Raw genomic sequence first — 27642 nt, 5'->3', positions numbered from 1 at the left:
AGGAAGAGATCCCACGGAATTATCCAGACTGTTGTAGGCTTACCAAGATGTCTTCCAAGAACCCATGGACCTCCCCAAAAAACGGGACCAAGACCATAAAATTCCCATATTGCCCGGGGCAAGACCAGCCAATGTGAAGCCATACCGTTATCCCCATTTCCAGAAGTCTGAAATTGAAAACATTGTAGCTGATCTGAAGAAGAGGCAAATGATACAACCTAGTTCCAACCCGTTTTCCTCACCTGTCTTGTTGGTAAAAAAGAAAGACGACACATGGAGATTTTGTGTTGATTATTGGGCCTTGAACTGTATCATAGTAAAAGACAGATTTCCCATACCAGTAATTCACGAGCTGTTGGATGAATTAGGAGCTGCAATGGTGTTTTCCAAATTAGACTTGAGGGTCGGATACCACCAGATCCGGGTACACCCGGAGGATGTGCTGAAGACAGCATTCCAGACTCACGATGGGCGCTATGAATTCCTGGTTATGCCCTTCGGGCTAACCAGCGCTCCGTCCACTTTTCAAGCTTTAATGAATGATATATTTCGGCTCTACCTCAGGCGGTTCGTCCTGGTATTCTTCAATGACATCTTGGTTTATAGTGACAGTTGGGATTCTCATCTACAACATCTGAAAGTTACCTTGGAGGTCTTGAGGCAACACCGGCTTTATGCCAAGAAAGACAAATGTCTATTCTACCAGACAGAGGTGCACTACCTCGGCCATATTGTCTCTCAAGGCCGAGTTAGAGCGGACCCTGACAAGATTGCAGCCGTGGTTAACTGGCCCATTCCAAATTCCATATGGGCTCTTAGGGGGTTCTTAGGCCTAATTGGTTACTACAGACGGTTCATAAAAAATTACGGCTTGATAGTTGGCCCACTGATCCAACTACTCAAAAAGAATGCTTTTTATCTGGAATGACCAGGCCCAAGCCGCATTCTAGGACCTCAAACAGGCCTTGTCCACCCCACCCACTTTTGCCTTACCAGACTTCTCTCAAGAGTTCGTAGTAGAATGTGATGCATCCAAGTCCAGAGTGGGAGCAATCCTTATGCAACAAGGTAGACCCCTTGCCTACTTCTGTAAGGCGTTGTCTACCCAGGCCCAGCTAAAGTCTACCTATGATAAGGAGCTGATGGCAGTTGTCCTTGCAGTGTTGAAATGGCGATCCTATATGTTGGGACATTCCTTTGTCATCCGTACCGATCACCAAAGCCTCAAGCACTTGTTAAAGAACCAGTGCACAGCCTAGCTCAACAGAAGTGGTTGTATAAGTTGTTGGGGTTTGATTACTGGGTGGAGTACAAGCCCGGCGTATCAAGCAAGGCGGCGGACGCTCTGTCTCGCATCCATGAAGTTTTCATGTTGGGTGAATCCTGTCCCAATTTTTCTACATGGGTCAAGCTCAAGGAAGAAGCCCACCTAGACGAAACTATTCAGAAGATTGTTCAGAGGTTTACAACAGATCCGGCTTCAGCCCCAGGGTTCTACTTAGTGGGGCCAGATCTCTTCTTTAAAGGGCGCCTAGTGATTGCAGCCCAATCAAAGTTTCTCCCGGAGTTACTTCAGTTGTTTCATGGTTCTGCCTCAGGTGGCCATTCGGGAATACTCCAGACCTATCACCGGGTAAGCCAGCACTTGTTTTGGTCAGCGATGAAGAAGGCCGTCTAGCAGTTTGTAGCACAATGCCCTGCTTGCCAACGTTACAAATCTGACCATCAAACCCCATCAAGATTGTTGCAGACTCTCCCGATTTCGGCTCAAGTATGGGAGGATATCACCATGGATTTCATCACGGGACTCCCAACTTTCATGGTAAATCAGTGATTATGGTAGTAGTTAGGGGTGGCAATGTTGACCCTGACCCTTTTGACCCACCCAACCCACTCGCTTCAAAACCCACTCATACCCACCCATTTCAACAGTGGGTTATATGGGTCAAGTGACCCATTAGGGTCAAGGAAAAGAGGGTCAGGGTGGGTTGGGTCGAGGATACCCATTGGGTGAAAAAGGGTTAGGGTCACTTGGGTAAGGAGAGGGTCGAGAGAGGGTAAGACCATAAGAGGAGAGAGTCGAGAGAGAGTTGCTACAAGAGTTAAATTGTCGAACAAAGATCTCTGGGTTTTTCTCAGTTCTCAGTCTAACGAACTTCCACCATTGAAGATTAACCCATTATTTAAGTTTAAGATCTTTGCTCTTTGTTCCACTAGTCATTAGATCAAGTGCAAGATCGAAAGGTGTTAGGGTTTCAATCCATTTGCAGTTCTTTGTTCCGCCATTGAAGCAAGTTCTCCACCATTGAAGCAAGATCGTCCTCTTTGCCATTGAAACAAGTTTGTCCTCTTAGCTTCAATGCCATTGTTTCTCAGAGTTCTCAAATCTCAAGTCGCGTGTACATCAAAGTTTTGGATAGGTAAATCTTTTGACATTGCTCAACCTTCATTGATTATTTGCCTCCCATAGTCATATTGTTAAATAAAAAAGTTGAACATGAAACATGTCTGAAACTTGTCCCTGTTGCATATATTTTGCGCCAAAAGTGCCCAAAACATATATTTACTCTCCAGTGGACACAGAAAGATCCCCATTGGTTAGGTGGGATGATTCATGGCAAGTTGAGTCATGGGCTCATGGGGATCTCTTTGTGTTGGACGACTGTTGGAAGAAAAAGATAAAACAGAGAAAAGAACGAAACGGCTACAAGGCTGCCGGACTGGATCAATGAATGTCTCCCTTAACTTGGTGCTTGTAATGGAGCTTCATTTTTTAAACACCACAGATTTACAGTATAGTCTAATGCAAATCCACCCAGCAAGTATGTCTTCAGTTTGTTCTTTTCTCAAATATCTAATGGCCGCTTGTCTTCTTCTTATATCTTGTCTAGAGGTGATGGTTCTAATTAAGTTGGGTTGAAGTGAGTGTCCATTCCTGATTACTTAATTTCTTTTATTTTGTCTAAGCTTGACGATGACTTGTCTGAACTTAGATTCTGAGGCTGCCATGCGCCCATGCCCATTGAACATGGTCACTGTTTTATGACAATCTTATCTAATATCCAGCACTGAACCCCACATCACTTCTGTAATTTAAATTAAGGTCCACGACATTGACTGATTGTTAATTAAATTGGTGCAATGGAGGTCACATCTTCTACTATGCTGCACAAGTCCAATCTCATAACAGTTGTATTATTATAATTTATAGCCTCAAATCCGCTGCTCTATTCAACCCACTGTGAGTCCTGTTTCTAAATATTAATTTCCCTGGTTGTTTATTCATTATAATATGGTTTGGTAAAGAAGTTTTCAATCAACACCATGGGATGGTCTCCAATGAATAAAGAATATTGGATAGAACAGCAAAGTTTCAGCAGACTTTTTGAGTTTAAACATGACTTCATTTATAAAGAATTATCTTCAGAACATTAAAGATTATTGATAGAACTTCACTGTGTCATCCAAATTAAATATTTGATACTAGAAACATTCATTTGGAATCATATTCTAGTTAGCTGATTTTTGAGCCTATCACTCTCCATTCTAGGAGGGTGGGACACCTGAGTAGCTTACCCCAGGTTGGAACACATGGCAAATTATATGGCCCCAAACTATGTTAGAGGTCTTGTGTCTAAGTAGCTATGAAAAGTCCCTAGTTGTCATCAATGACCCCTGATCTCACTCTTTTGATTAAAATAACATTAACATTATACACCAGAAATGCCACACTTCAACAACTTCAGCTTTTTAACTACTCTGATACTTATGGTTTATAACTTTAACCCAGCACAGACATGACAAGACTTGATCATACACTTACAATATGAAATATGTATTTTTTTTTTCTCTTTGTCATACACCTAAATTGTATGTTTGCATGTTTTTTAAGTAGATTTTGTTCAAAATGTCAGAATGTTATACATTTTTTCTGCAAAAGTTATACACTTTTTTTATAATTTTCTACTTTTTTTGCATTTTCTACTATTTTCTGCATTTTTCTGGTAGTTTCGGCATTTTTTGCTATTTGTCTGCATAATTTTTTCAATATTCTGGTATTCTCTGCTCTTTGTCTGCAATTTTCTGGTATTTTCTGCATTTTCTATAATTTTCTGGTATTTTTTGCATTTTTTGCAAATTTTTGCTATTTTTGGTATTTTCTGAAGTTTCTGGTATTTTCTGCAATTTCGTGGTATTTTCTGCAATTTGTTTGCAATTTTGTGCTATTTTCTGGTATTTTCTGCATTTGTTTGCAATTTCCTGGTCTTTTTTGCTATTTTCTGAAAATTTCTGGTATTTTCTGCAATTTCCTGGAATTTTCTGATATTTTCTGCATTTTCTGCAAATTTTTGGTAATTTTCTGCTACTTTCTTGTATTTTCTGTAATTTTCTGTTATTTCTGAAATTTTCTGCAACTTCCTAGTATTTTCTGGTTTTTTTGCAATTTTCTTGTATTTTCTGCATTTCTGCAATTTACTGGTATTTACTGCAATTTATGCTATTTTTCTGCAATTTCTACAATTTTTTGGTATTTTTCTGTTATTTTCGGATATTTTCTGTAATTGCTGCTATTTTCTACTATTTTCCTGCATTTTCTACAATTCTCTGTTACTTCTTTCCAATTGTCTGCATTTTCTGCAATTTTCTACATTTTTTGTGAGATTTCTGCAATTTTTTCTGATTAATTTCCGCATTTTCTGGAATTTTCTGTTATTTCAGCTGTACGGGTCAACCCGACCTGTTTATACCACATGGCAATCTCAGGAGAGTTGTTTCTCTCAAAAAGTTGTTATTTTTCGGGTATTACGAGCGGACACGACCCGTTTCTACCATGTGGCATCATTTAGAGGTGTTTCATAAAAAATGTTATTTTTGGATACATGGGTCGATCTGACCCGTTTATACCACTTGACTAGACCTGTTCATGGGCCGGGTGGCCCGACGGGCCGGCCCAGCCCGGCCCGGCCCCGGACGGACTTGAGCATGTGTTCTAGCCTGCGGGCTTGACCTCGGGCCTAAAAGCCCGAGCCTGACTATTTTACGGGCGGGCTTGGGATTTGTTAAAAAACCCGGCCCGATCCGTCTTTTCCTAAACTACCTAACCCTAACCCTAAATACTTAAAATTTTTCTTTTCATTCTCCTTTCTCACTCTCACTCTGAGAAGCGACTCTCATTTCTCCCTCTCAACTCTTAGAACCGGTGAACCCAACTGCACTTGCGAACTCAGTCACCGATGACCGACTCCACCAGAACTAGTCATCTCTCTCTCTCTCTCTCCCTCTCTCTCTCTCTCTCTCTAGCTGGCACCGTTTTCATCTTCTTTCTTCTCATTCTCAGTTCTCTCTGTTCTTAGAACTAGGTCTTCTATCTTCTCAGTTCTCTCTCCAGCCGGTGCCACCAGAACCCAGGCGCACCGTTTTCATTCTGTGAACTCAGGCACCGGCGGCTAGCACCACCAGATCTAGACCGTCTCTCTCTCTCGAGCGGTGAGCTCTCTCTCTCTCTCTCTCTAGCCGGCACTGTTGTCCTCTTCTATTTTCTCACTTTCTGGGTTTCTATTCTCACTCTCAGACTCCCAGGAATCAGTGAACTCAACAGGCACCATTCTCTCAGACGGCACCGGCGCTTAGACTCCCAAGTCGGGCTTCGGGCTCGGACCCGGACTTCGGGCTTTTTTGAGGGTCAGGCTCGGGCTCGGGCCTGAAAAGTTTATGTTAATAAAGAGAAAAAGCCTGGCCCGACCCATGAACAGGTCTACACTTGACAATCTCGGGAGAGTTGATTCTCTCAAAAATTATTGTTTTAGGGTATGTGGGTCGACCTGACCCGTTTATGTATTTATATGCGATGGTAGGTGGGTTAGTATGGGTGAGGGTGGGCAAGGGTCATATGAATGGGTCAAGTGGGTTAATATGGGGGTCAGGGTGGGTCAGGGTTAGGGTGGGTTATGACCCTTTAAGAAGCATTGATGATGGGTTGGTGGGTTAGGATGGGTGGGTTGGTATTCAACCCTTACCCAACCCAACCCAACCCACCCATTTGCCACCCTTAGTAGTAGTGGAAAGATTAACCAAATACAGCCATTTTATTGGGTTGGCGCACCATATATAGTGGCCCAAGTAGCACACACCTTTGTTAAAGAGGTGACCCGACTGCATGGAACCCCATGATCCATTGTGACGGATAGGGACCCGGCTTTCATGAGTCGCTTCTGGACTACATATTTTAAAGCCCAGGGGACTCAGTTGAACCACACCACCAGTTACCACCCACAAGCCAACGGACAGTCTGATGTGGTTAACAGGTGCTTGGAAACTTATTTGAGATGCTTCATGGGGGAAAGGCCCAAACAGTGGATGAATTGGCTTTCATGGGTCGAGCTGTGGTGCAATACCACCTATCACTCATCATTGGGAATGAGCCCATTTAAGGCACTGTATGGGAGGGAACCACCTCTTATACTCCCCTATGAAGTTGGGTCGACAGCAGTGGCGGAAGTGGAAGAAAAGCTACAACAGAGAGATGAAGTTTTGAAGTCATTGAAGGAGCATTTGAACCGGGCCTAGCAGCAGATGAAGGCCCAGTATGACAAGAAGCATAGGCCGGTGACCTACCAGGAAGGAGAGTTTGTGTTCCTGAAACTTTAGCCCTACCGCCAAGTGTCAGTAGCCCATCGGAAGTGGCCTAAATTTGCACCTTGGTTTTTTGGGCCCTTTTGGATAGTGGGCCGAGTAGGAGAGGTGGCATACAGATTGGATCTTCCGCCATCTTCTCACGTCCACCCAGTCTTCCATGTTTCCCTACTAAAGAAGAGCATAGGATCTCACTTGAATGCTAGCCCCACATTGCCTGAGTTCGGTGAGGAGGGACGCCTGCAGCCTGAGCCTATGGTGGTTCAAGATCTAAGGTGGGTAAAATGGGGCAAAGCAGTGCACAAGGAAGTCTTAGTGGTTTGGAAGCACCTGTCTGAGGAGGATGCATCCTGGGAAGACTGTGACAATCTCAAGAAGATGTTTCCAGGCTTCAACCTTGAGGACAAGGTTGTTTTGAAGGAGGGGCGAGTTGTTGGGACCCCAGTCCATATGAAACCTCAGGCCCATACCCCTAACCAGCCCGGGGACTAGACCATATTGCCTATAGAGGCCCATGAGGAGCACAGCATGATGAAAGAAGCCAAACGCCCGCACATTCGCTTTATGTACACAAGGAAGACACGTCAGCTATGAACAGTCCCATGCACATGTCGTGATCTCCTTGTAAACTTTATAAATATCTGAGGATAAACGTGTAGGGCAGACCTGACTTAATCCATTTTCCTTCTTCTTCTCTTAGTAGGAGGTTAGGTCTCCCTCGAAGAGACCTCTGCGATGGGCAGTATGACTGAAGATTTGCAGGAACAGGTTACATATGATCTATACTAGAGTTAATTTAATTCTTCTGTTTAACGGAAGTGAAAAGTTGGTATGTCAACTGCTTTCACATTCTTCTCCAACTATTAGGCATTTTCATAAGAAATAGAAAGCTAACCCATATAAAACAGGCCAGCTAATGTTGGGGAACTTGAACTTTGAAGAAAGGGTATATTCTCGAGTTGGAATATTTACTTACAGGAAAGCATGCCGTTTTTTCTATTGTTTATTCTGTCCTCGTACAGGCTCCCTTTTCTGAGCATGTCTGGATTCCTTTGTTTCTTTTCTGAAGTTCATTAGTTTATTATGAGAAAGATAATGAAATTAGAAAAGTACATGTGGCTGTTTGGTGCAACAAGTGCTTTTATAACTCTCTGATTTAGTATAATCTTGGGGGTTAAGGCTGCACTGAATGACTTATTTCTTTGTATTTGAGCTTACAAAATAATTAAATAAAATAATATTAAAGGGCATAGCAATCAACCTAATTTCTACCTCAGTCATTAATGAGTTCACAACCTCCTAAATAACTTATTCGCTAAAAGCGAAAGGTGCAAAAAAAAGCGCAAGGGCCATTTGGTGCCCGAGGCACAAGGTGCAAGGCGAGGCGTGCACCTTTTTGAAGCAAGGTGCAAAAATGCAAAGAAAAAAACTTAAAAAATAAAAAAAAAAATCCAAAAATTTAAACAAATGCCAAAAATTCAAATTATTAAAATATTAAACACATTATTAGTTAAAAATATAAACTTAAATTTTAAACCTATTATCTCAAATTAAAATACATAAACTTAACATGTTGATGGCGCACCTATTGAAAATACTCCGCCTGGGACCCAGGCAAGGTGCATACCCTAAAATGCACCTTGCCAGGGTGCCTAGGCCTGCTTGAGGCACGCCTTTTAAATCATTGGCTAAACAAAACAATAGGTCATTCAGTGTAGCCATTTAAATGGTTATCAAATAGCCTTCTTTTGCTGAATTTCTTATGCCGTTAATTTGAATGTAGTCTTTTCTTCTTTTTCTTCGGGTACTCCAGTGGCCTTGTTTTGAGTGCTGCTCTGCTTATCTTACATCATCATCATCATCCATGCCTTATCCCAACTATATGGGATCAGCTACGTGAATCCTGTTTTGCCAGTTTGTTCTATTTAAAGCCATATCCACTGTTAAGTTATTAGTGCTTAAGTCATTTCTTACTACTTCTACCTATGTCCGTTTTGGTCTACCCCAACCTCATCTAGCCCCTTCAATGTGTAACAAATCACTTCTTCTAACTGGCACAGTTGGTAGTTTAAAAGGTTCTCCAGGATTGGACATGCATCTTGCAGCTCCGTATTTATCAAAATCCTGATTGTTGCATCTTGTCTTGTTGTGTTGTGTTGTGGTTACTGGGTTTATCTTGCCTGGAAGCCTGGCGTTAAATAGTTCATATCTATTAAGAATTTAAGAAATATTTCTGTTGCTATTTAGATGACTAGTGGGTTCTTTTTTATGATTATTTCTTAGGTTCTTGAGAGCTATGAACGGGCTTACAGCAACATGGTCCGTGTTCAACAACTGGCAGAACTAGAGGAGGTTGTTTACTTCATCCTATTCATGACACCTTATTATCATGCAATACTTAGACTATATTTTGGGAGTGAAAGCCTACTTTCAATGTATTACAGGTCATTGATTATTGTACTCTTCCAGCGGGAAACCCTGTTGCTGAGGGGCGACGAGCCCTTGTTCGTAATATGTGGACTGAACGGATACAAGGAGCAAAGCGGAATGTTGAGGTGGCTATGCTTTTAAGATTTTGTATTCTACATATTGGTTATATTCATCAAACTAATCATTCAAGCAAAGTAACCAAGTCAAGTATCTTATTGTGGAAGCAGAGTAATTGTAGTTGTGATTTGTGCATGTTTGTCATTGTCAACTGCTATAGTTGCATATGAACAGATTGAATAGGCAATCTTAATACTCAGCTGATTAATATATGCATCTTTGTGACTACATGGTTGGCCTTGTTTTTTTTTTTTTTTTTTCCTAATAGTTTTGCCTTGCTTAATAAGTTCTCTCAGCTGCATCTTGCACCTTCTGCATCAGCATTCTGCTCTTTCCTTCAATTCCTTCTCATATTTAAACTGTACAGGTTTGGCAAGCACTTTTAGTAGTTCGAGCACTTGTGCTCCCTCCTACAGAGGACATTGAAACTTGGTTAAAATTTTCTTCTCTTTGCCGAAAAAGCGGCCGGATAAGTCAGGCTCGATCAACTTTAGTTAAACTCCTACAGGTAAGGAGTATAGGACATATCTACTTACACACAAAATGTTGCATTCAGATGTTGGTGTTAGCTCCTACTTTTTGCTTGAGTTCTCATTATTTTGTTTAAATGTTCAGTATGACCCTGAAATTTGTCCACAAAATTCATCTTACCATGGACCGCCTCAAGTCATGTTGGCATACTTGAAATACCAGTGGTCTCTTGGGGAGGATTCTAAGAGAAAGGAAGCTTTTGCAAGGTTGCAGGTATGCAATGCATTTCTTCTCTTCTAAAACATGTAAAATTCCACTTTCTGCTGACTTTTTTTTTCTGGTTTTTCATTGACAATGTACATTTGGTGCATCATCGCAATCTGCCTGTCACAGGACCTTGCTGTAGAACTTTCTAATGCAGCAAACATTCCAACAGCAACTGCAAATGGGTTAATTAGTGCTTCAAGTCCAGGTGTTCCTCTGGTTGCACGTGTCTATCTAAAGCTTGGAACTTGGCAGTGGGCACTTTCTCCTGGACTAGATGACGATTCTATACAGGGTAATCAACACTTTGGTTTCCATTAGTCTTGATTCTTTTTTTCCCTTCGCATGCATTTCTTTCTAATTATAGAATATCTTGATGTTCAGAAATTCTTATGGCATTTAGTAATGCCACTCAGTGTGCAAAAGATTGGGCGAAGGCATGGCACACATGGGCACTGTTCAATACAGCAGTGATGTCTCACTATACTTTAAGAGGATTCCCTGCTATTGCAGGACAATATGTTGTAGCAGCTGTTACTGGATACTTTCATTCTATAGCATGTGCTGCCACTGCTAAAGGAGTGGATGACAGCCTACAGGTATCTGTTTTGCCTGGTTTAGGAGCATGTTCAAATTTGTAACTTCGCTTAGGCTGAGGCTGTCCAATTTGTCTTAACTGGAACTGAGGATGCCAGCAATTGAATGAACGAATATGCTGTACATTTTTCCTATGAGTTACTTGCTCCCTAAAAGCACTTTGGATCTGCTACAAATATGGCATGTATAGCACGTTACATTACCCAATCAAGACTGAACGTAGGAGTGTGCTGTACGAGTTACTTGTAAGGATGAAGGACATGTTCACTCTTGATTGGGTTACATAGCCTGTTGTACACATCTTGTTTATAGTATATCTTTGCCTCCCTAAAAGACCTAAAAGTTTCAGCGATTACTTGTATACTTTATTGGAGGAGGCTGTATACTGCATGGCTCATGATTATGCTTTATTTATGGGCTATAGTTCATGGAATTAAATAACCTTCTATTGTAAAGGGTTGCAATGTGATAATAATAATTGGCTCAACTCAACTCAACGTTAATCCCAACTATTTAGTATAATGTTTAATTATTCTTTGAATTGTCTTGATTAAGAGAACATATTGAGTTTTTTTCTTAGCTTTCAGAACATTTTCTATAGATTCCTTTTACTAGTTGCCATTGAACTTATTTACTGGTTCTAGTCTACTGGTGGTTGTAACAGCTATATTTAATTCCATTCATCATATATAGTCGAAATAAAATATTGATATGCATCAATGGATATGTAATAGTGGACATTGTTTGGTATAATAGTAAAATGTTGAGCTGAATTATTAGTGGAGTTAGGAGACTCTAATAAGGCTGAATTATTAGCAGCTATACTAGGTATTCAGATTGCAGATCAACTTGGTGTGGAGAATTTACTGATTGAAGGAGACTCTAGAGTTGTTGTGGGGTGGTTTGCAGAACGGGACTCGGTGGTTAACAAGGAACATGAATATTAACTTACATTAGGTGGCCAGGTTGGAAAATGCATTGGCTGATAATCTTGCCAAACAAGGGATTCAATAGAAAACATCTATTCTGGGCTGTTTTGTAATGTTGATCCTTCTAGTGTCTTGGTGTAAACTTCACTCTATAAGGAGAGGTCACACCTCATGCCTCTCCTCGGGATACTTGTAACAATCTTCATATTTTGCTAATAAAATTGTTCTTCAATTATCAAAAAAAGAAAGTAAAATCTTGGGCTGTCAAGCATGAAAAATGCAGGGTCAAGACATCAAGTCTGAGAAAAGCCAATTTGTTAAAGATCTCATGCTATACCATAGCATATAATTAAGATTTAGTGTGATGTAGGTTGATATTTTCAAGACAAGCATGAAGAGTATCGACAGTTGGCTAGTATCCTTTTAATGTACATTAAAACATTATTGCCATCAATGTAAAGAGTAACCTGCCTTTCTATTACTTGTAACGGATGCTTAACAGGGATATGTGAGTTTGGTCGGAGAATGTCCATCTTATTTCTTTGGATGGTCAACTCCACAATGAGTCACCCAAGTCCTAGGAGCTATAACAGAGCAAATCAGAGTGGGAATCAGTCAAAAGATCCAGTGACAGTTGGAGCGAAAATGCGGGCAGAGGTAAAGTCACCAGAAAGTTTAAAGGTGTATACTAGGATGAACACAGAATTGGGTCAAAAGCATAGTTTTCAAGGCTCCTTGGCTTGCCTAGGCAACCACAGGGTGCCCAGGCGCCTAGGCGATGGAATCTGAAAGCATAAAATCTAAAGATCCCTTCTTCTCCTAAGCTATACTAACCCACATACCAGTATACTATCTATTATCAATAAAACTATTCAAATGAATAACTAACTAGAAATTTCATATAAAAACATAAAAATGGCATCACAAATACATCATTTAAATAGTGCAAAAATACAGGAAAAAATTTAGAAAGTTGAGGCGCAGCCCTGTTGCAGAAGCTGAAGAAGTGGAGCCTAAGTTTTGTTCCCAAAAGTATTTAAAAAAACTAAGAAAATAAAAGAGTAATAGGACCATTTGAAGAAGGAAGAGGAGGCGGTGGAGCCCCTGTTTTGTTTCCAACAATATTTCTTAAAAAGCGTAAGAAAAAAAATACAGGAGCACAGGACGACTTAAAGAAGAAGTCGTCCTGGAGGTCCCGGATGACTTGGTTGGTCTTCTCTGTCTTCTCTTCTCACTCATCAGTCTTTTCTGTCTTCTCTTCTGAGTTGCAGTTGTTGGTCTTCTCGTCTCATAGTTCCAATAAAACAAGAATTATCTTACTAAAAAAGTTATATTAATAAAATAAAAGCAACCAATAAAAGGATATAAATATATATGGGCATTCAAAAAAATGATTCAATACATATAGGTAATATGAAAACCATATTGGCGTTAGGCAAGGCGACCTCTAAAAGTCGCCTAGGTGCCTGCTTAGGTGTCGCCTTGACAATTATGATAAGGATGGAATTAACAACGAGGGAGGACTTTCTAAACATTAGAGATTGGAACATTATAGGTTTGAATGGCACAAGGAAAAGAATCAAACCACAAGTGGAAGTATATGGTCTAGGTTTGGCATTGCCACCATTTTATGCAGTCTCAGGAGGTAGGTTAATTATGTGGGACAAGGATGTACTTGAAAACATTGGAGAGCTGATAAGAAGTTTAAAAACAAGAAGGATGGATTTGTTTGGGAGCAGCTTTTTTATATTCAAGGCTTGTGGGAGGATTCATGATGTATTTCAGGGGATTTAATATTACCAGGTATGCTTATGAATCTACTAATCCCAACCAGCACATCATTACTAGTAGGAAGTTCAATCTCTTAAAAAATTCTTGTGAGCTCAAGGAATTTCTCATGCTAGGGGCCTCTTTTATATGGTCTAATTTAAAGAGTACCCCATTTTTCTTAAAGATGCACAAATTCTGTTTTACAATTAATTGGGAAGAGCATTTGCCACAGGTGATTTGTAAGGTCTTGCCTAGAACTATTTCGGATCACTGTCCAATCCATCTGGCTGAAGAAAAATTGCTATATGGGCTGTCACCTTTTAGGTTTGAGAAAATGTGGTTAAAACATCATTCCTTTGTTAGTAGTGTCAAGAGATGGTGGGAGGAAGATAAGAGTAGAAGGAAGGCAGAAAGGACATAGGTTCTACAAAAAAAAATGTAAATCTTGAAAGGAAGGCTAAAGTAGTGGAACTAAGAGATTTGGGGGAGAGTATAGGAGGAAAAAGCTTTGTGAGAAATGAAAATAGAGGGAATGGAAAGGAAAGAAGAGACAGGACAAATTATCATAATAAGAATGTAGAAAGACAAGAGAGTTGAAGGATGAATTAGATTTGATATTAAAAGGAGAAGATGGTAATAAATGAAAAGGTCTTTGAGAATGAAGAAGAGATTGAGCAAATATCTGTGGAACATTTCAACGCCATTTACAATAGCAACGGTTGGATTTGCTCCATTGCAACTTTGGTGGCCAAGGTTTAAATCTTGGAACAGCCTCTCTGTATGTGCAGGGGTAAGACTACGCACATTTGTCCCTCCCCAGACACCTTGCATTGGCATTTGGGCTGCCCTTTTACCCTCTTCCAGATTCTTAGAAAAGGGTATCAAATTGCCCAAACTTGATAGGTCAAAATCCCGGATCCCCCAGTCTCAGTTTTTTTTTTTTTTTTTTGGTTTTTTAGCATGAATTTTATGAATTGTTGGAAGTATTTAAAGAGTTCTATGGAATGGGGAGAACTCAAACCAATCAGATTTGTAGGGATTCCTCCTTACAAGATAATAGCTAAATAAAGTCCTCTCTTTAATATTGAAGAGTGCTCTTCCAAATTTGATCTACAGAATTGAGATGCATTTATTCATGATAGATAAATCATGGATTAAACCATTTATTCAAACCATTCAGCCATGTGTTGGAGGGAATTCTTGGGTGGTGACGGGATGGTTAAACATTAGTCAAGGATCATGGCAAAACTGATTAATATTTGGCTAGGGAAGTGGGAACTACCTTTTCGTGAGTTTGAAAGTCAAAAAAAAAAAAAGTTTAGCTACTACAAGTGTTTTAGAAACACCTAGGCATAGACGTAAATCAATAGTTTGGATGTGTTGCAAAGAAAAAGTCCAAATATTTGCCTTGCACACAATGTTCGGAGCCTCTGCTTGGGTTCTAGTGAGACAATCACACACCTATTAATCTCCTGTCCTTTCGTGTTCTTTATTTGGTCTTGGTTCTCTTCTCTCCTGGATGTGGTGAGCCTCTTTGACCCAAATTTTTGCATGCAACCAAAGGGGCATGGAAGAATTATGTGGAGAGCCACAAGAGCAACTATTCTTTGGTCAATCTGGTAAGAAAGAAACAATAGGATCTTTAAATGAGTGAAGAAATCCTAGGAGGAAACTGTGAAAAAGAATAACCATAATGACTATTCACTAGTTGAAATCAATTGAATCGTTCAAGGGTGTTGGAAAGTAGAATATTGATTCTCTGATTGATTCTCCATAATTTTAGGTCCATCAGTTTAGGAAACTTAATTTCCTAGAATCATGGGAATTTAATTGGAGAATCCCACTGATATAGAAATTAGTTTTTAGGAAAAGTTAGTTTCCTATTTTATCACCCTGTAAATTAGCTCTGTAATTCTATATAAAGTTGTGTATATGCTCCTTCCAAGACAATACAGTCAATTTATTTTTTTCTCTCAAATTTTCACAAAGGGACTTCTTAATTGAGGACATCTACAGGAATTGGGGAGAGGTGGCAGCTACCACTTCCCTAAAACCCATTGTACAGGAACTTTGGTCCCCACCAACACAACAAAGGATGAAGTTGAACTTTGATGGGAACTCTAGAGGTAATCCAGGCCCTTCGGGTATAGGTGGAGTTTTCTGAAATGGAGATGGCAGAATTTTTGCTATGTTTTCAGGGCCAATAGGAGTGGGATACTTGTTGAGAGAAGAAGTGATGACTTTGCTTCAAGGTGTAAGATATACCAAACAGTTGGGGTCACAAAATTGAGATAGGAGACTCCTAAATTGCTAATTGTATGGTTGCAGTCAGGTTATTTCGGAGTCTAGACGCATAAACAGTTGATCATGTAAATCCTTGGCATAATAAGGGAGATTGGTGCTTGTTTCAAGTGGACAAGAAGGTCAGCTAATGGACTAGCTGATACCTTAGCCAAACAAGGGACTGTGAGGGAGAATTTCTTCTGTGCAGTGTTGTAATGAAAAGTTACCCTGGGCTCAACACCCTATATTAGGGGTTGAACGGTTGTAGCTTATAGCCCTATACACTAGTAATGGTATATGAACATTTTAACAAGAACACAAGACATGCCTAAAACGTGAAGCACTAGCTTCCTGAAGTGATCCATCTCAGAAAAAGTGTGAAACACATTCAAGTTGAAAGGAGTTTCATAGCCTTCAACTGATGAATGCTTGAAGAAGGCAAGAGGCACTTTGGCAATTTGCCTTAAGCTTGAGGTCCTAGATAAAGTGATGCAACCAAGATAAAGTGAAAGAAAAACAAGTTAGGAGCTCCACAAGCTGCACTCACTTGATTAGATTGTTACACACTTACACTTGCACCTATGTCAGTGTTTCACTATGCTCACTAACACCATTCACTCTGTTGGCTTGCTCACTAGGCTTCCTTGCATTTAGGCTCAGTAAGCTAAGAACAAGCCTGGGAGTCTTGCTCTTATATTACAGAAGTCATCCTTATCCAATTTTCTTGAAAGATGAAATATGGGATTTCTATTAGTAACAAAAAAGGGAGGGATGGCCATCCTTATCTAATTCCCTTGTGAGAATTTGAGGGTCGGTTTCTAGTTGGCCTTTATCCCTTATGGGAATTTGAGGACCAGTTCACATTATTCTTTATCAAGTTTTTATTTTATTTTATCTTTTTTTTTCAAAAATTGCTCCTTGATTTGTTTGGTTATGTGTTTTGACTTGCACCTTGCACTTGGGGTGTTTGGAAGCCCTTGTGCTTTTGTTGCATGTTTAACTTTTAAAACACTAGACGATGCAATGGCCAAACAAGTGATAAATAGGGTCAGCAATTTATGGGACAAATGTCTAATCACTGATTGTAACCATTAGGGGAAGTGACTAGGTAGCAGATGTGCAATCACTGATTGTAATCATTAATGAAGTTGAACTATTTCCAATAAAAAACTCCAATTAATACTCCATACAAGGTGTCAGTTTGGATGTTAAAAGTGGATTATGTGCAAATACGGGGTGCCAAATGGTTCAAAATGGCATCCTGTGTCTCTGTATCTGTATGTGTGTGCCCAATAAATAAACATGCATGCCTACATGTGTGTGTGTGTGTCAAAGGATTTATCCTAGATAATGGAGTGTGTGGCATGGAAAGTTGGGAACAGCGGCATTTTGGTGTATATGTCTTCTCCATTACATCAGTCTCATTTTTCATGTTCCATTTTCTAGACACATTTATTGGATGTTCTAATGTGTGTCATTTCTTACAGTTTTGTATGTTTTGTTTGATTTATATAGGATATTCTACGACTTCTCACATTATGGTTCAACCATGGAGCAACTTCTGAAGTTCAAATGGCATTGCAAAAAGGCTTTGCACATGTTAATATTGACACATGGCTTGTTGTTTTACCTCAAATAATTGCAAGGATACACTCAAATAACCATGCTGTGAGGGAATTGATACAATCACTTTTGGTGCGCATTGGACGAGCACATCCACAGGTTTGCTTTAAATGGTTTCCTTTGGATTCCTTATCTAGTTTCTCATAGGATTATCCTTTGGAATACTTTGATAGTTTCGATCAAGTTCATAGGTAGGGGTGGTGATCATGGGCCAAGCTGGGCCCAGGCCTGAAATATAAACCTGGGCCCATGTTTCTGGGTCTACAACTTTAAATAGATTATATTAAATGCATAATATTTTTTATTATACTTTTATAAAATATAATGTTATAATTTATAAAGTATATGTATTTAGCCTGAAATAGACTTTATAAATAAAGAAAACAAGAGAAAATCAGATCTGGAATAAAGGGAATTGAAGGTAGAAGTAGAGAGAAGAAGAACAATGAAAATGAGAGAAATAGGGTTCATGCAGAGGGAGATTGAGAGAACCATTACTCCTCTATGCTGTCCTTTTATTAAAGATATAAAAGAATATGTAATTACAATTTTACCTCCTACATAATGTCATAAAATCAATACTGCATATTCTGTTCTGCCAGCTATATAATTTCTAACAATATAGAATAGCATACACACACACACACACATGGTGGGCCTGGCCAGGTTAGAAATGATCCACCCCTATTGATGCAGGGACTGAAAGCAACCAGCAAACAAGTTAATTCCAGGCATCTTTGGGGCCCAAAACCCCAGGCCCTCTCTAGGCACTTCAATAGAAATCAGCAAATGAATTAATTTCAACTAGATTCTCAAAGTTTATGGAGAACAGAAAGCTCTCAAAGTAGAATATCAGGGGTATATTTGTGATTTTGTCCTTTGGGTTATAGTCTGGTCTGGTTCCAAGTACGGGTTAAATAATGTAATCATTGATTAGTAGAGTCTAGATGTTAATTGGGTGAGATCTAATCTAGTCATAGGTTAAATATCATAATCATTATTTTCTTGGTAACGAGTTAAATACGGTGATCTTCTTGTCTCTAATTGTATTCTTTGTTATTCATTACTAAAACAGCAAAACATTCTCTATTTTCCGTTTTGGTCTTGAAATCCTATTTCAGCACCATTATGTTTACACTAATTGTTCTCTATCTTCCATTTTAGTCTTGAAACAGTTTCCCTGATTTTAGTCCTGCACTAATGGAAATTGTATTATTTGATTTTTGGTCAAATTGCACTAATTTGTTAGTATCTTTTGATTTTTGGAGCTTTGGTTTTTTCCTTTTTGGTTGAGGTGTTGTCTTTGTGTATAAATCTTGTACACTTTCTTTCAAAGAATACAATTAGAGACAGGAAGATCACCGTATTTAACTCATTACCAAGAAAATAATGATTATGATATTTAACCTATGACTAGATTAGATCTCACCCAATTAACATCTAGACTCTACTAGTTAATGATTACATTATTTAACCCGTACTTGGAACCAGACCAGACTATAACCCAAAGGACAAAATCACAAATATACCCCTGATATTCTACTTTGAGAGCTTTCTGTTCTCCATAAATTTTGAGAATCTAGTTGAAATTAATTCATTTGCTGATTTTTGGTGATGAACACCACAAAAGCAATTGAGATGATAATGGTGTATACCTCTATGAAGAAGAAGGAGCACAGAAGAAAATTTTTCGACGCTTCTGAGTGTGGATCTCAGTCTGCTTCTCACAGAGGTATACAGTTCACCGGCGATGGCAGTTGTCGGCATCGATGATGGTGAACCTTCATGTTTCACATAGCGGCGAGGGTAGAAAGTGGGATGCACAGCAACGATGATAGTGGTGTTCATAGCGGCAATGGCAGTTGCTATCGGCGAAGGTAGGCGACGGTGGTGTACTTCCTTGCTTCCGGTGATTATCTTTGCGAAAGATAGGTGTTCCATCTCGACTTTGGCAAAAGCACTGACAGATGGACCAAAGGGGTAAAGTTTGTAGTTCTAGAGAAGGGGGAAAGAGATGGGGGGTGGGAAACTGGTATAATAGGGGTAGGGAAGATGCAAGAACAAGGGCTAACTTTTCTTACAGGAAAGTTGTAGCCGCAGGGTTTGGCTGGAGTTTGGCCAGGAGAAGTTGCTTCATTTCAATGGCAACCAAATTATTTCCACGGAGGCAGGAGGAGTGGAAGCTAGGAGGCGTTTCTTGCGGGACTGTTTAGTAGGACGATTCAAATGGGCGGAAGAAATCTCAGAAGTAGAGAGGTGGGCTAACAAAACTTGGAGAGGAGTTGGGGGAGTTAGGGTGAAGAAGTTGGCAGACGGACTCTTCCTCTTCATTCTTCCATCAAGGGAAGAAGCTGCTTGGGTTCTCAACAATGAGCCTTGGCGAATGGGAAGAAATCCATGCTCTTGGATTGGTGGAGAGCAAGTGCAGGTTGTTTCTATCCAGAATCGGAGATGGAAGAGATGGCGCTGATTCGATCTGGATCAGGGTCTACGGCTTACCGCTACTTTTGTGGTGCCCAAATGTGATCCATTCCATTGGGGACCTGTGTGAGCGTTTCATTGCAACTGATGATGCGCCGGCAGAGTTGGCTACTTGCGAGTGGGTCCATATGCAAGTGCGTGGTGGGAGCCTCATCCCGGAGAAGGTGGAAATTGCGGCGGGTGAAGTTCTATACACAGTAAGAATCTGGCCGGATTGCCTTCAGCTAGAAGATGGAGAAAAGATTATCCGGGAAAAGACAAATCCTACCATAGGGATGATCCTGGGTCAGAAATCTCAAGGACGCTGGTGCTGGAAGGAGAGAACTGTACCAGTCAAGTGGGTAGCAAAGACTAGTCCTATCAATTCCAGCGAACTCCACGGGTTTTGGTGGGAGCTGTTCCTAACCTTGAGATTGGCGGTAATGAGGACCATCCAATCAACAGTGGTGAGGAGGGCCATCCAATCACTTTGCATTTGGACAGCCAGGATGTAGAAGAGGGAACGAAGGCCGAGGAAAACTTTCAAATCTTAAACTATGGGGGAAAAGGAGGGATAGATGTAAAGAAGCTGAAAGAGCTAATCAAAATATGTCTGACAAAATTACAGGGGGAATCTTCGGGCCGACAGGTGGTAAGTGAGGATTCAGGGATAACTTTAGGGGAGAAAGATCAGACGGATGCAGAGGTTGGGATGCAGGTAGGTGAAAAGAGAACCCAGGTGGTCCACCTGAATACCCATCCGACCCAAATGAGAGTGAAGAACACTTCGGGAGATCAGCCCTGATCCCCCTAGTCCTTTACCTGCTCGGTCAGATTCTATCCGGTTCAACCTTGGTCCTGTGCTTGATTGGGGCTTCCAGTCTTTCTCAGAAGACCCTGCTGACCGCCAAACTGAGATGGAGAGTAGAAGTGTGGGGGATGATGTCAATGCTTTTCTTCCTTAAGGGGAACTGCTGCCAACCCTCCAAGGGTCTTCGATGATTCAGACTAAGAGTCAAGACCTTGCACTATCGAGGCTGAATGAAGAGATAATGGAAGTGACGCTGGTTGCGGTTGTGGTGAACTCAGAAGACGGAGATAAGAGACTTATCCCTTTGTGTCCAGATGCGATTGAAAGGGAAACTATTGCTTCTATTGAAAGTTCAAGGGTGGGAGGGTTACCAACTTTTCAGCAACCAAATAAAATAGGAAAGCCGGAGGAAGCTCTGTCATCATCTTACTCCTGGGTTACACCAAAGCTCTTGGGATTGGGCAAATTTCTAGGGATCTCTTTGGAAGGTATGCAATCGGAGACAGTAAAATATCTAGAAGAAGTGGAGCAATGGATTATGGCTGGAAGAGGTAAACTGGCGGCTAGGAAAAGAGGGGGGTGCAGTCAAAAAGAAACAGAGAATTACTGAGATTGACTTTGGGGCTAAATGATAAGGCGGGGAATAGTGGAGTATCTTCGAGGAGCCATAAGTAGTTGCAGGGAGGAGCAGTGGATTTCTGTATTTGCACCTGTTTTTTATGGATTTAAAAATTCTGTCTTGGAATGTAAGGGGTCTAGGGTCGGGAAGAAGAAGATTGCTGGTGAGTGATGCAATTAAAAGATCAAAGTCACAAATAGTGTTACTGCAAGAAACTAAATTTGAAGTGGCGGAGGCAGAAGTAGTGAGGAGTGTTTGGGGGGAGGGCCAAGTTAGATGGAGGGCAAAAGCAGCTAGGGGTACTGCGGGGGGCTTATTGACTCTCTGGAATCCTCTGATCTGTAAGCTGGTTTCCTTCAAAGTTGGGCAATTTTCAATTTCAGTGATTCTGGAATCTGTGGATGGAAAGCAATTTCAGATAGTTAATGTCTATGGACCTTCAGTTGCTGGGTTGCACACAAATTTCTGGGCAGAATTGGCTGACATGAGAGGTTCTTTATTGTGCCCGTGGGTAATAGGTGGTGATTTCAATGCCACCCTATCTTCAGAGGAAAGGAATTCAGGAAATAGAAGATCAAGGGAGATGAGCTTGTTTGCTGAATCAAGGGAGATGAGCTTGTTTGCTGAATTTATTAATAATTTTGAGCTGCTGAATCTTCCGTTAAGGCTGGACAGATTTCTTCTTTCCTCAAATTGGGAGGAAATCTACCCAGATTTTAAACAGCTGGCCCTCCCTAGACCAGTTTCAGATCATACTCCAATTCAGCTTGTTTGTGGGAATAGGGAAAAGGTAAAGACTCCTTTCAAATTTGACAACTCCTGGTTTGAAGAAGATGGTTTTTTATCTCTGTTGAAATCAGTGTGGAATGATCTCCGGGTGGAGGGGACTAGCTCTTTTATCCTTGCGAAGAAGTTGGGAGCAGTTAAGGAAAGGGTCAAGAATTGGAAGGCAGAAAAAGGTTCAGATTTTGAAGCTGAGAAAAATAATTACTTGAAAACAATTTCAGAAATAGATAAGGAAGAAGAAGGAGGTCCAATATCGGAAGAGTTGAGGATGAGGAGAATTCAGTCCAAAACTAAATTTGATAAGGTGACTGTGAAAGAAGAGATTAAATGGAGACAGAGAGCTAAGGTAACCTGGCTAAGTCTAGGTGATAGAAACTCTCATTTCTTTCATAAAATGGAAAATGCTCGTATGAGAGTGTCTTCAATCAGAAAGCTGGAATGGGAGGATAAAGTAGGGGAATCAGTGGCTGAAATCAAATCAGTAGCTACCTCTTTCTACAAAAATCTATATAAAGAAAAATGGGATAAGAGACCTTTTCCACTAGAATTACCCTTCAAGAAGCTGAGTTCAGATCAGAAGATGTTCCTTGAGAGACCTTTTTCAGAAGAAGAAATCAAATCAGCAATCTGGAGTCTAGAAGGGGACAAATCTCCTGGGCCGGATGGTTTGCCTAACTAGTTTTATATTAAATGTTGGCATTTCATTAAGTCTGATCTGTTAAAGGTGTTCCATGACTTTCACAGAAATGCATCTTTACACAGAAGTTTTAATGCTACCTTCATCTCCTTGATCCCTAAAGTGGAAGGGGCCACAAATATCAGGGACTTTAGGCCCATCAGCCTTTTAAACAGCTTCTACAAGATTCTCAGAAAGGTGTTAGCAGTGAGAATGAAACTAGTGCTAAGTAGTGTTATTTCTAAAAATCAGTTTGCCTTTGTTCCGGAGAAACAAATGCTCGATTCTGTCTTGATTGCAAATGAGCTTATTGACTCAAGATTAAGGGAGGGTTCCCCGGGACTGGTTGTAAAGCTGGATATAGAAAAAGCATATGACCATGTAAACTGGAGGTATCTGGAACAGGTACTTCAGAAAATGAATTTTGGCAGAAATGGAGAAATTGGATAAAAGTATGTGTTTCTTCTCCCAAATTCTCTGTGCTGATCATTGGCCAGTCAGTGGGGTTTTTTGATAGTTTGAGGCGTCTTAGACAGGGTGACCCACTCTCTCCTCTGCTCTTTATCTGTATATCAGAAATCCTGACCCAATTCTCCTTAAAGGCAGCAGCTAATGGCTTGTGGGATGGTTTTGCAATTGCACCAGAAGCGGAAAAAGTCAATCTATTGCAGTTTGCTGACGATACTCTCTGTTTCCTTGATACTTCTTCTGACCATGTGGATGTTCTACTTGGTATTCTTTGCTGATTCGTAGTTGTATCAGGCCTAAAAGTTAATCTTCATAAAAGTAAGATAATCCCAGTGGGTCCCGTTCCTAATCTTGATTCTTTTGCTAGGTTGATGGCCTGCCAAGTGGATTATCTGCGGGTAAATACCTTGGCCTCCCACTTGGTGCCAAATGTTATTCTTCTGGCTTATGGGATCCAGTAATTGAGAGAGGAGAAAAAATTGGCCTCCTGGAAGGCAAAATATCTGTCTATAGGAGGGAGAGTGATCCTTATCAAGAGTACCCTTGCCAACCTCCCTACCTATTTCATGTCCATGTTTCCTATGCCATCTAAAATTGCAAAGAAACTTGAGAAAATGCAGAGAGATTTTCTCTGGAGAGGGTGGGAAGAAGGGAAGAAGATGTACCTTGTGAATTGGGATCATGTTTGTCTTCCTAAGGCAGAGGGTGGATTAGGTCTTAGAAGTTTAAAGGTGGTTAATTTGGCTTTATTGAGTAAATGGTGTTGGAAATTTGGTGGAGGTCCCTAATTGCAACAAAATTTGGTGTGGATTGGGGTAACTATAAGTCTCAGGATCCATACACAACATGGGGTTGTTCGATTTGGAAAGGGATTCTAAAATCTCTTCCTGTGATGTACGAGGGAGTGAGGTTTAAGGTGGGAAGTGGAAATAGGCTGAAATTCTGGAAAGATCCCTGGCGCATGGACAGACCTTTAGCTAAGGTGTTTCCCCTTCTGTTCCAATGTATAGTTAATCAAGAAATATCAGTGGCAGTCTTATGTGATTTCTAACAACTCAATGATCTGGAACCCTCAGTTCAGAAGAGAATTATTTGATTGGGAAATAGAAGGTGTGATGCAGCTTCTGCAGATTTTACAGGAGCAGACGATAGACATTGCAGGTGAAGATGAATGGAGCTGGTCCTGGAGTAAGGATGGCTGTTTCTCAGTCAAATCCCTTACTTTGAAGCTTAGTAGTATGGGGGTTACTGAGTTCCCCTACCAGCAAGTATGGAAGTCTTGTGCTCCGTCGAAGTCTATATTCCTTGTTTGGACTTTGGTGCTGAACAAATGTCTCTCAAGACTCAACCTGGACAGAAGGGGCATTCAGCTCCCTTCTCTGATGTGTGGGTTGTGTGGCTTGTTGTCTAAGTCCACAGATCATCTGTGTTTACATTGTCCTATCTCTTCGAAAGTCTGGTACCATTTCATAGGTGAGGCTGGTCTTAATTGGGTCATGCCAAATTCAGTGAAAGACCTGCTGCTTTGCTGGAATCTCCAAGGTTTGAAGAAAAAAGGAAGTTTAGTTTGGAGAACTATTCCTGCAGCAGTGATGTGGGTAGTTTGGTCTGAAAGGAATAGAAGAATCTTCAGCAACAAAGCTAAGAGCACGGAGGAGATAATGCAGCAGGCGGTCAGCAAGCTGATTTCTTGGGTGTCAGTTACACCTGATTTTAAAGAGTTGAATGTTCCTGAATTAGTTAGGTCTATTTCCATTTGGGATCTGTAACATGTCCTGTATTCTGAGCAGCTACTTGTGGCTTGCTCTTCTATTGCACTGAGTTCTTTCTGATTCAATAAATTTATTACTTTACCTTTCAAAAATAAATAAATAAATAAAACAAAGCTGAACTTCGATGGGAGCTCTTTAGGAAACCTGGGACTGGCAGGCAATAGGGGGTGTATTTAGAGATTGTTCACAGAAAGTATTGGCAATGTACTCGGGTCTTCTATGGGTAGGAGATTCAATAAGGCTGAGCTGCTAGCGCTGTTACAAGGTCTAAAACTCACTAAGCAAGCAAACTTTCAAAATTTGGAGGTAGAAGGGGATCCAAAACTGGTTATCTCTTGGACTACTAGAAGGTGTAATGGTCCCTTGATATATAGACATACTGAGAGAGATAGAAAGTCTGGCAAGGGAACTCAATGCTTCATTCACTTGGATCAGAAGGACTGCAAATGGAATGGCTGATTTGTTAGCTAAGCAGGGGGTCCATAGGCAGCAGCTGTTTTGGGCACGACTGTAGTTTTTTGGCTTTGTTGGAATGTTGGCTGTATTGTAATTTGGCTCTGGCTTTTCACTGATTAATAAAATTAATTCTTCTTTGCTGATCAAAAAATAAAATAAAATAAAGTTAATCATCAGTTGTTGCTTTTAAGAATAAAGAAGAAAAGGTTGTTTCCCTTGCCAATCTGCTTAAGATTTCTTCCTTGTATTATCTGGGAATGACTGTCATGTTTGATTTGAAGGCTCCAAAGGGCAAGCTCTCCCTATTCTTACTTTTTTTTCCGTTGTCTTAGCCCATCCTTTCTTGTTCTCTTTTCTTCTTTTCTCTTCAATCTCTGTTTTTCTTCTTGCAACTGGGGAACACAAAGTCCTCTTCTTGTCTGTGGGTAGAGTCGGGTATCAAGATAAAGATATTCAACAATGAATGTAAAGAGAGGGAATGAAGAAGGGCAATATGTTAGCCATACGCAAGAATGAAGAAAACCCCCTTGTTTGTCAGAGAAAACACTATTCACGAATTACTATTCCCAACTCTTTATAAAAGTGGCTAATATTCTCTTAAAACTTCCTACTCTGCTCCCAATCTCTATTAGAGCCTTTGATACCAAAAATTAACTAAATAAACCCAAAAAGGGCACTATTATGACACATATTGACCGAAGTAAATGGAATTCCAAAACATAGAGAAACAAAAATCCACAAGTCTACTAATATACCCTCCCCCACCCCCCACCAAAAAAATATCAAAAGTTATTGGCTGTCTTGATTGCCTTCAGTTCCCCTTCTTATGTTTGTGTCTGTCTTTGTTCATAGGCTCTTATGTATCCTCTTCTTGTGGCATGCAAGTCAATAAGCAATTTGCGCAGAGCTGCAGCTCAAGAAGTGGTTGACAAAGTTCGGCAGCACAGTGGAACACTTGTGGATCAGGTGAGTATCAAATAAATAATGTGTTCTTTTTTGTAAATATTAGAGAAAATTTGTCAGACTGCAATTTTATTTTTTGCAGGCACAACTTGTCTCAAAGGAATTGATCCGGGTTGCAATACTGTGGCATGAAACATGGCATGAGGCACTAGAAGAAGCTAGCCGTTTGTATTTTGGTGAGCATAACATTGAGGCAATGCTAAAGGTGTTGGAGCCATTGCATGAAATTGTTGAGGATGGGGTTACCAAGGGGGGGACCACCATGAAAGAAACAGCCTTCATTCAGGTAGTTCACCTTTTCCTGATAATATAATAGCCACTCTTGTCTTGGTTACTTTATAAAAGTTTGCCTTGTGCTAACATTGTGTTTTTTCTAGTGAAGTAAGATGTGTATACTGCCAGAACTATTCTTGTATCCCATGTTGTAGGCGCCAACTCGTCGATTTATGTTTTCCTTCAGGAGATTTTTAGATAAAAGGAGACCCATAATCATAACTTGTGAATTTTAATTGCCCATTTTTCTTATGGATTATTTCAAGTATTTAAAGAAAACCATTTTTGGGTGAGTTAGAATTTTCTGGCAGACAATGCATAAGGTGTTATTGGGTCCCAACTTGTCTTATTGCATTTCAAAGGTGTAACGCTCCTTCCTTGTTGCATGCTAGCACCTTACAACCTTTATATCAGTGTACAATCTTTGGTGAACGTTTCCCTCTAAATGAGAGAAGATAATAGTCATAATCTATGTATTTAAAATAAACCCAACTACTCTTTTGCTTATGGAATCTTCAAATATTCAATGAAATACATGCTTTTTTATTATTGACCAAAGAATGCATGCTTTTTTATCATTTTTTATAAGTAATAGTATATTTAGTGTATAATATTTCTAATTAAAGTTTGGCCCTTACGAAACTTTTTATGAATGCAGGCTTACGGGCGTGAATTACTTGAGGCTTATGAGTGTTGCATGAAATATAAGAAAACTGGAAAAGATGCTGAACTTACTCAGGTATCAAGATCTTCATGGGAATAACTTTTGTTTCTTTTATAAGCTAATTTTGCAAAAAAAAAAAAAATTGTGAATAGATGAGTGTGGGGTTCATTGTGTTTTCTTTGTTTCAAGATGAAACCAGCTCTACTTTATGAAAGAGGTTATGCAATCTTCATAGTGATTCCTTTCTCCACCCCCACCCTCTGGCCCATGCATGTTTCATGGATGACTTTAACTTTTAACAAGCACCCAAAAGTTTCCTCAGCTTTATTGGTCCACCATCTGACTTGTTTTGCAAATTCAGTTGTAAGTTTGACCAAAGTCAACACTCAACATTGATGTTCATATTATCTTCACATATGCCTTTATTCCTTTTCTTACTACCTTGATTGACATCCTTGTTGATCTTCCCTTTGCTTTACATGGAGTGTTCTTACCTGCACCACTTGGCTGTCCCACAAATGCTGTCAGTTAGTTGTCATTGTACATCACCATATAATCTCTCCTGGATTTTGTAACC

General features: G+C 40.2%; 1 protein-coding gene across 5 annotated transcripts in view; it reads left to right on the top strand.

Moving 5' to 3' along the window:
* The window catches only part of TOR (target of rapamycin), a 134816-nt gene that overhangs the window by 87489 nt on the left and 19685 nt on the right, over nt 1-27642 (top strand). For all 5 annotated transcript variants that reach the window (XM_088888344.1, XM_019196265.2, XM_010247311.3 and 2 more), the window contains exons 37-46: nt 8917-8985; nt 9078-9188; nt 9548-9688; nt 9796-9924; nt 10045-10210; nt 10300-10514; nt 17010-17216; nt 26018-26131; nt 26211-26414; nt 27060-27140. In XM_088888344.1, the coding sequence (XP_088744470.1) occupies nt 8917-8985; nt 9078-9188; nt 9548-9688; nt 9796-9924; nt 10045-10210; nt 10300-10514; nt 17010-17216; nt 26018-26131; nt 26211-26414; nt 27060-27140 (1437 nt within the window). The remainder of the gene's footprint in view (nt 1-8916; nt 8986-9077; nt 9189-9547; nt 9689-9795; nt 9925-10044; nt 10211-10299; nt 10515-17009; nt 17217-26017; nt 26132-26210; nt 26415-27059; nt 27141-27642) is intronic.

Source organism: Nelumbo nucifera, chromosome 5, assembly GCF_055504915.1.
Source record: "Nelumbo nucifera cultivar China Antique chromosome 5, China Antique-T2T, whole genome shotgun sequence".
NCBI lineage: Eukaryota > Viridiplantae > Streptophyta > Magnoliopsida > Proteales > Nelumbonaceae > Nelumbo > Nelumbo nucifera.
Note: the sequence above shows the minus strand (reverse complement) of the source record. Positions and strands in the feature narration are given on the sequence as shown.